At 39.0% G+C, this 9,768-nt stretch overlaps 1 protein-coding gene across 3 annotated transcripts; it reads left to right on the top strand.

Annotated features, from left to right (window-relative positions):
- Positions 1-1,239: 1,239 nt before the first annotated feature.
- kop (askopos) lies at positions 1,240-9,247 on the top strand. Of its 3 annotated transcripts, none has more exons than XM_028566495.1 (6): positions 1,240-1,525; positions 2,752-3,884; positions 4,007-4,161; positions 6,934-7,034; positions 7,142-7,241; positions 7,355-9,247. In XM_028566495.1, the coding sequence occupies exons 2-6, from the start codon at positions 2,754-2,756 to the stop codon at positions 7,479-7,481; spliced, it is 1,614 nt and encodes a 537-aa protein (XP_028422296.1). In that variant the 5' UTR covers positions 1,240-1,525; positions 2,752-2,753; the 3' UTR covers positions 7,482-9,247. The 3 variants fall into 3 exon arrangements, with proteins under 3 accessions (XP_028422296.1, XP_028422297.1, XP_028422295.1); XM_028566496.1 differs by having other exon boundaries at positions 1,247-1,525; positions 3,745-3,884; XM_028566494.1 differs by lacking the exon at positions 1,240-1,525 and adding an exon at positions 1,926-2,076.
- The last annotated feature ends 521 nt before the right edge of the window (positions 9,248-9,768 follow it).

The following is a 9,768-nucleotide window of genomic DNA, read 5'->3' as shown; positions in this document are numbered from 1 at the left end:
TCCCAATTTAGGGGCTGCAGCCTTCGGAGGCCACAGCCTTCGCAGTCTGCAGCCCCTGCATTGGGACATGGCTTACATTTCTACAACCGGATTGGAGTCTCTCATCTCCCCCTGTCTTTTAATCACCTAATGTATCTCACACCAACAAATAATAACAACATTATCATCTTACTAATCTCTGTCTCTCTCTGTCATGGGAGTGAGACCTGTAATGAAGTGTGACTTCAGGACAGTTTATCGCTTACCCAGAATCCTGCAGGAGTGAAAGTAGTGGTAGAATATTAGAGAAGTGCTGGATTCACTTAAAAATAGTAAAGTACATTTATGGTTACTTGAGTTGAAAATGAATCAAATTAAATGCTTAAGTAGCTGTTATGAGAAGAACTACCTTGAGTAACAGCCACTGAGATAGATGTGGTCACTAAGGCTACTTTTTTAAAACCAAAACATAGCAATGTAAATGTAGCCTGCTGACTGAATATAACCAGAGTTAAAATCGAAAACATATGTCAGATTTTCTCATACTTTTAAAAGTGATTATTTGCCTTTACAAAAGGAGCCTATTACAGAAATTGAAAATCTACTTTAGTGAAAGCGGGATTTTTGATATTCGACTGTGCTCAAAAAAATGTCAACTACCATGATGAGAATACTTGTAATTTCTTGAGTAACCCATGGAATCAGTAGGCTACTTCTACCGACTTCTACACTGTATTCAGTTTAGTCTATATAGTTATACTGGATCTGGAGTGTATTAACAAATATTTACATGTTTAATTTATGTGTTTAACACTATAAAAGGTGGATGCTTTGTGTTTGGTTATTGCACAGGGATTAATCTTGACACTCTTCATAGGTGATGGCCTGTGGGATCAAACTGTTCTTGTCTGGTTGTTTTAGCGAAGTGTTCTGTAGCGCCCACCAGGGGGGAGAAGCTGAAATAGGGTAGTTGGTGGGCCTGAAGATAATACTTGCTCCCTGCCCGTTTCCTGTCAAGTAATGTCTGGAGGCATCAGTTTGACACCAATGTTTTTCTCTGCCGTCCTAACTGTCTGTTGCAGTCTGTTCCAGAATTTCTCAATTAGAGTTTTGTCAATTCAAAAGTCGCTAATTAAGAGCCGAACTAACAACATTGAATGACAACAATGCAGCACACTTTAAACTATAAACTCAGGATTACAGATGTCCTTGAAAGTGGTGTTATTATGAATGGAAGGAAATATCTATTTGCATTTTTGAAAGGTACTGGTGTTTTTAGGAAATTGTAGTGTATTGGTCTGAATAAATAGATATTGAGAAATTGTCAATAGGAGGCAGTAATGCAACGACTTGGATGCCAACTGCCGTTAAACTCTAAAGAAGAAGAAGAAGAACACTTTAAACTAGATACAAGCTTGAACTTGAACAGCGCCACCATCCAATGTAATCCCCGTGTGCACGTTCTTTTATCAACCACATTTGCGCGTGGCCGAGATGAGCGACAGGTAGTTGGTGTTTTCCATAGTTGGCTGGTATTCAATAGGAGGTGAGTTGATTTTATGTTATCACATTTTGGTAGAGCATTAGTGCACAATTCCGTTAGCTGGCATCAGCTTATCTTAATTTATATTACCGTTTACAGTTTAGCTACGCCAAATTATTAGTACCGTAAACGAAATTAGCTAGCTAACGTTTGAAACAAATAATGCTAATACTGTTAGCGTAGCAAAATGCCCGCGGAGTACTTCTAGCTAACGTTAGGTAGCTACATTGGGAACCACTTTTTATGTTAATTAAATTTGATTAGTTGAACTATGTAAACTGTAGCCATTTTCTAGGTAATGTTAGGATAAGGCGACGTTTGCAAATTTCCTACTTCACTAACGTTAGGGTGCAACATTTTTTTTTTTTTTTTTTTTTTTTTTTTTTACAAGTTATTGACCGTAGCTAACGTCCGCTAAATCCCAGTCAATGAATGTTACGGTGAGGGAAATGATTTAGCCAACCATGACTTGACAGGAAACTTAGCTAGCTTTTTGAAGAAAATTACAGGGTGACCATAAATGCATCGTTATTGGAGAAAAATGCACATTGTGTGTAAGTTTGTTCTGTAAGTAAGGTTAACGTTAGCTACATGTTGTCGGTGGCCCCTTTTGAAACTAGACGTTATATTTTTGAGGAGTCCGCCATTTAGCTAGTTAAGTAAACTCATAACGTTAGCTAGCTAGCTAGCTAGCTAGCTAAAGGGAAAAAATCTTATTTTATTTAAACCACCCTGCCAAATTTGGTGTTTTTTGAAAATCTGGGTTCTTTGTTTTTCTTTAAAATGGAACCCTGTAAGTTTATGCTAATATGAGTTTGTGAAGATGGCTAAACCCACAAGTTAACTTAGCTAGGCTATAGCAAGTGTGTGTCAATTCATTTCCGATTTAGCTAATTGTATTCAGGATTTGGGTCAGTCATGCACTTCTCATTAACGTTACTTTTACTTAAGTAGATTTATGAAGGATGATGGCTCTGATGAACACAAAATATTTTTTTTATATATATATATATATATATATATATATATATATATATATATATATATATATATTTTTTTTTTTTTTTTTTTAAGTACTATCGCTATACAAGTTAATTTTATATTTATAGCACTTTGATTTTAGCTCCAATCATTGACTATAAAAACATTTATTGTTGCTGTTATCCAATGATGATCTGAAGTTAGTTAACTGATGATCTGATGTATGTGTTTTATTCTGTTTTCAACAGACATGGATGATAAAGCGCATTTCAAAACAAACCCAATTTTCAATAGGCTCAATCCGGCCAAACATTTTACACCTCTGTCCATTTATTCAAGGATGATCACTTGTGAGGAAAAGGCCAGTCTTGATCACCAGACAAAACTCTCAAACCCGTTTATTAATTTTAAAATTGAGTTGGTAAACAATAGTGCTGGAAAAAAAAAATTGGAGGATGACAGTTATCAGACTCCAGCAAAAAAGGCCTGTAGTCCAAAGGATGTGTCCCCAGACCTCGGGTGTTTCATGGACTACAGCAGCTCTCCTGCAACACAGGACTCAATGTCCCCCTTTGCCATCTCTACGCCTGAATTGTTCGATAAGACGCAAGATATTAAGAGTGAAATAAAAGAAAGTGTGAGATCTCTGCTACGCTCAGAGCAAGTTGAATGCTGTTCCTCAACACAGCCAGTGGGTAGTAAGGGGACTGCACCCCACAGTTTGAGGTGTGAGAAAGATCTTGCACCTGCCTTTGACTGTGATGTTGAGGACATCTTGTGCCTCAATCCCTTAGGCACTGCTGTAGGATTTTCTCAAAATAAGCCAGTCTTAACTGTGGCAAATGGACAAGAGTTAAAAAGAGGAGATGGACAAGTGGAGGAAGGACGAGAGGAGCTTAAGAAAGAAATGCATCTGAATGTAAATTATGTAGAAGAGGATAAGGGTTATTTCTCCATGTCCTACATAAAGGACCTTAAAATGGGAAAGAACCCCTCTCAGTCAGTATACTCTCAGGTGCCTCCAGCTACCTCAAGTTCCCTGCTAAGGTTAGGTGAGGTTGAGACTCCAGAGAAGGAGTACCTGTGTGTTAGATCCAAGAAGGGGGACCATCCTGAATGTTCATCTGAGCCAGGTTGTCATAAACAAGCTGTGCGGTCTGGACAGGAAGTTTCCTTCACAGTTAGGGATTTGTGTCCTATTGTAAGTGGGCCATTGTTGAAGTCTGATAACTGTCCTGTAGAGCCTTTAGAAGGTGATGTTGATGAGGCATGGAATATTGGTTCCCCCATATTTGAATCCTCCATGTTTCAAGCTACACCTGGCAGAGCGGAAACCACTCTGGACACTTCTTATGAGACCACATTACCCCTCCAAGTTCAGGTAAGCAGAGTTGGTTGACCGTGATGTGGTCCCGCATATATGCAGTCATGTTTGTTTGCATATCACATGCTCATTTTGTACAATATGTAGTGTGAGTTCTTCAACTTGTGTACTTTTTCAAGGTGAAATCAGTTGTGGTGGCTCTTGGGCAGCACACCTCCAGCAGTAAAACGGCAGCAACTTCTCTGCCAGAGCAAACCGCTAACCCCACCAAGCTGAACCAAGATGAGAACAGAGGTTCCTCGTCTGCCAAATATGTCAGTGCCAGGAGTCAAAGGTACTGTAGTAGCCTCTGCCGCCTCTAGGGAGAGCTGTAGGACCATATAAAACACAATGTGGAAGGGCAACAGTGTTTGTCCTTGATAATACTCTCATATTTTTACCTGTCTGTCTTTCTGTGCCATAGGGCTGTCAGAAGTCGAATATGGGCTTATTTAATAGTAACAAAATCTAAACTATCGAATGCTGAAATTACTACTGGAATGTTTATTTTTTTTATAAATGTGAATGGCAGTTGCCGGGTGCTAACGTATCGCCCAACCTTACTAGCTAGTTAATTCTTGTTTTATTTTTTGGTCTGATAACCCATACATGCATTCAAATTAGGGCTGCAACTAACGATTATTTTAATAATCGATTAATCTGTCGATTATTTAAAAAAAAAAAAAAAAAAGCATTCATTTACATCAACTCAATACATACATACTTGTTGTTTTAGTTAATAGTTGTGTTAAGGTAAGTAACCCAAATAGCAGATACAGACAAGACAGACACACACACACACACACACTTATTCATTAAATTATTACCATCATTGTTGTAAGTGCAAGTTAAGTTTGTTTATACATCACACACTAATATATTTGTCAACAATAACTGATATGGGACAAAGCACATAATATATACATGACAACAGATTGAAAAATGAATGGGCCAAAAAAGGCGAGTGAATAAAACCGTGTCTTTAGTCTTGCAAAGTATACCACCCCTGCTTTATTACAGTTATTACCGAGCTAACGCTAGCTTGTCATGCTAGTCAGCTGGATAATGAGTAAACAGCAGCGCCAGAAGAGCTACTGGAGGGACGGTACGTTCCTCACTTCAGAACGGAACAGAAGTAGGATAGTGTAGTGACTTTACCCTGCTGTTGAACTCCCTCATCAAGGACTCAAACATGTTTACGTTTTAGGTGCTGACTCATCACCGTGGTGCGCCCGTGCCATGCCGTTTCGCTTTTGCTTATCTTGCAATTAACACGTTTTTGATTTATTTAGTGTGAAATGCTCCCACACCTTGGATGACTTGGGTCGTACTGATTTCTCTGCCTCCGCCGAGTGTTTCAGAACAACGTTACGGGTCTCTCCGGTCTCTCTCTGTATTTCCTCTACCCCCGCTCTGCTCTTTTTTTCTTTTCTTTCGCTCCGCGCTCAACTAAATTTTTTTTTTTTTATCTCCGCGACTAGGTTGCCTAATAGTTGCGCGACACAACGAATCGATAATTAAATTCCTTGCCAACTTTTTTAGTAATCAAATTTTATCGATTCGTTGTTGCAGCCCTAATTCAAATGTAATTTGAATATTAAATTTAAAAAAGGAATACAATTGAAATGGTATTTTATAGGAAGATTAATCGATTATTGGTTAATTGCCTGTAATTATTTAATTATTTTACACTCATTGTGTAGATTTGCTGTAGTATGCTGTTGCCCCACTATGTGGAGCCTTTAACGTTTTAATGAGATTGAGTTACAGGTAGGGCGGGGCATCGAGAACCGATTCCTACTTGGAATAGTTTCAAAAATTACGATTCCATCGGAATCGTTTCTTTATTGGAATCGTTTGGAGGATTTGGTTTCAAATCTGATCATGGGTTCCAATTTTAACATGCGCAAGTTTTGGTTTCCGTAGCGGCCAGGCACTTGTGTTGCAGCCATAGAGCACAGTAAGCGGTGCTCTAGTGTGGCTTTATTTTACATAGAAAAAGCCCTGTCAAACTGAACCCACCTTTTGAATCAAAATAAAACTTTCCTCTTATTTGTGAAATAAGCATGTGACCCCTTTCAACTCCACTCCTCAAAGAATTGGAATTGGGAATCGATAAGAACTGGAATGAATCGAAAGGAAGAATCGGAATTGGCATCAGAATCGTAAATATCTAAACAATGCACAACCTTCGTTACAGGTGTGTTTGGTTACCACTCGAAAGGGCTGCACAAACTGTAAACCTGAGGCAGTCGTGTTGTAGAACTCTGAAGCAGAAAGTTATGAAAATTCCACATAGTTTTTGTTTGGTGGCTGTGTGGTTTAGCTATCTGAGGCTCATACTTGTGCTTAACTAGCATCCTGAACAGAAGCAGCTGCTCAGTTGCAAGCTGAAAGCGGAGTGTCAGACAGCATCACTTTGATTACTCTCTTCTAACAAGATCAACACAAAAGCGATTAAATGTGTGAGCGACAATTTCCTGCTCTGAGTATAAATGCATTTTAGTGACAGCAGTAAATGGACAGATTAAGTCGAAGCACAGTATTGTTCATCCCTGAGACATCTGTCCAGCTGAGCTAGCCACAGTTAACATCATGTGGATGAGGTCTGCAGATTATTTTATATAAAACCAATGAGACTGAAGTCTTGTGGGGAGATTGGGGTAACCTGTTTTACATTTATTACATTTATTTATTCAATAACATTACGGGTTATTTACTGTTGAAGGCTACTGCAATTTAGATTAAAAGGTAAATATTTGTTAGATATGTCCAACACATCTAGCCTGATCTAATGCAGCTTGAAGTTTGTGGAGCTGTTTGCTGTGGGCTACTCTTACACTGAACTGAAATGGAAACGCTGTGCTGTTATGGGGGTTTCATCAAAGGTTCCTGTTATTCTACAGTATTGAAGAGGGGAAAAAAACTGAATATTTGAATACCAAAATTGCAAATCTGTTACCTACCCAAAAAAAGAATATCCTAATGGTTGAATATTGGGGTCCAGCCTAAACAATTACATATTATATTTTAAGTATGTTTTGTATAGCCCTTTTGTCTTTTTCAGGCCGGTGATCTTTGACCGGGAGGTGGACTGGGAGCGTGAGAAACGGCTCTATGTTCATTCCGTGACCAGACATATGAAAGAGCATCGAGGTGCCAATCCAGGTATGACCCTGAGCTCTACCAGACACACCAGAGAACCCCAATACACCCGCCTATCATGTTCATTTTTAAGTGTAGTTTCAAAAAAAGCATACTTGTGTTTCCTGAAGATGTCATGACTGAGCTGCTGTCACTGATGACGCATGTGGCCGACCAGGCTTCAGGCACAGGTGGTCGACAGTGGCAACATCCCTCTGATCTGACACGCAGGTACATCACTCTCACTGGCTTTCTTCATAGTTATGAAGAGGTGTGGATTTCAAATAGTCCTAAAGCAGACCTGTTTCAGCCAACGCAAAATACAGATCTGTGCTTATTTTTAGGAACTACCAGAGGCGTCTTGGAATCCCAATCCCTACAATGACCCTCCAAGAGTGGCAAGCAAGGAATTGCCCAAAAAGCAGGCGTTTTGCCATGGTACCAAAAATTTTTGAAAGGAGCCTAAATTAGGCTAATGTTTTATGGCACTTCATATTAATGTTTGTAGTTATTTCCTAGTTAAATGTGTTTATTTTTGTGCTGCTCTGTATTTTTGTTTGATTTATGCATGTTTTGATGTTTGATAAATTATGTTAAGGAGCAAGCATGTTTTAATGTGTATTTATGCATTTTTTTTGTACTGCTGTTTGAAATGTTGTGAGTGTATTCTCTATTTGTGTTGTTTTTGTGCCCCACACATTGGCACGGTGTTAGCAGGAAGCGATTGTTTAAGGTTAGTTCACCCACATCATTTAACATTTTTCCTCTTTGACGTGTATTTGAGAGGTCTGTGGTGGATATTTAAAAACATGACCACTAGGAGTTACACAGTAAAATGTTAGCAGTGATTTGTGTGAACTGACTTTTAAATTGTAAAGCAGCAGTGACCAGTGTACTCTCAGCTGCTTAAGAGGATGCTCTGCACTGTGGTCTCATTAAACCCTGTAACATTGTAAGAAAAGTTTAAGTGCCTCAGGTGCCGAGTGGAGAACTCTGGCCCTAAAGTCAGAGCAGGGCTGTGTTTGTGCAGGGGTAAGATGGTGTTCTTGATGAGGTACTCGTCTATTATAATAAAGACTGTTCATCTGCCACTACAATTATCATCGCTTGTATGTTGTAACGTTTGAATAATGCTGCATCTTTGTCAGCTTTAATAGAGGGTTGACTTCACACCATCGGAGTGCTGTGTACAGGCTGACAGAAGCGACCTAGTGGAGCCCAAATACAGTGAACTAATCAGCATGGCTCCCATTCGTTAATAATGCAAGCTGTTAAAGTACTCGTGCCTGTACAGATAGTGGGGCAACCTGTCCCTGGCCAGCCATCCAGAAGGCAGATGTGTGTGGGTGTCAGTAAAGGCCTTGTGACATGTGCTGTGCAGACTGCGGGGCATGTGTGCATGAGAGGAGCCGCAGCACCTCTCTATACCTTTTCCAACTATGCTTTGCCCCTCCAGAGTCATGAGCAGGATCTCGGCAATGAAGAAACTGTTTCTGTTTATCTGACATACTTTACAGTTCTCTGGCTGTGTTGGGTTTTGTCATAACAAAAAGACTAAGATAGAAGTCATGCCAACTGCCTTTATTTGACCCAACAATTGCTCTTGTATTGATAAATGGATACCATATGCACCTAATCTAATTTGGGACTTGGCCAAGATCCAAGTGATTTGTTGTGTTGTGCTATTTAAGTCTCATTGATTTCAAAGTCATTACAAATTCAGGCACGTTTTCATACACAAGCTGCTGACTCAACAGTAAAAGTTGCCTGAAACCATATTGTTCGGTGAATTTTTCAGAAGGATTAATGTCTTCAAAACTCAAACATTCCTCCCCAGTAATTTAAGATGACAAATTGTCGGTCGATGTGCTTTTCTGATGGAGGAAACTGACCGTTGAAGCCAGAGCTTCGCTGCCTTGGTTCTGTAAAAGTTTTCTTTAGAAATAAATTCACTAACCTGACCTTTTTGTTTTCGTACAGAGATGTTTAGACAATCTCATTTTTAGTTGTCTTCTTAATGTCCTTGTTCACAATTAAGATCACACACTTTGGTTGAAAATATTAGATATTTTTCATTTTATTGAAGCATACACCATATTCTTCATAACTGAAGTTGTGTAACCTTGTGCATAATAGTTCAACCATGCTATCCCTCGTTAAGCAGTGACTCCTGTACACTTCATTCAATGGATATAAACATGATAGCGCTAATAAAGCAGTTCATTTTCTAAACCATGCTTCTTTGTGGATCTCATTACTATATTTAAATAACTTATAATGAAATAGTCCAACTTCCCTGTAATATCACAATGATGCATTCCAGGCATGTTTGTAGTTTAATACAAAATACACGTGTAAGATGTTTAAAAAAAAAAAAAGAAAAAAGAATCCAGTGTATTGTTACTCCTCTGTGGTCTCGTCACAAAGTAGTCCCATTTCTGCTACCAAGTATACCGTATTTTTCGGGCATTGTATCACACATACAGTAGCGTGGGAACACAACACTGGAAAAAAAAAAAGAAAAGTCCTCAGTGTGTTGCTAGAAGAGTGGTTTGCCACCACAGGGCTCAAATGGAATGTTGAGTTCTTACAGTCGTCACCATAAGATGTAAGGGATTAAGGATCTGTGGTATACAGGTGTATTACTAAACCTGTTTTAACCAGAAACACCAATAGCGGCTGGATGTCCTTACAGTTATAAACGACTTGAATCCAGTTTGTTGCTTATAAGTAGGGACAGTAAAGGTCCATGTGACTG

This window comes from Perca flavescens, chromosome 20 (genome assembly GCF_004354835.1).
Source record: "Perca flavescens isolate YP-PL-M2 chromosome 20, PFLA_1.0, whole genome shotgun sequence".
NCBI classification, from domain to species: domain Eukaryota; kingdom Metazoa; phylum Chordata; class Actinopteri; order Perciformes; family Percidae; genus Perca; species Perca flavescens.
The sequence above is the reverse complement of the archived record's forward strand: the minus strand, read 5'-3'. Positions and strand labels throughout refer to the sequence as shown.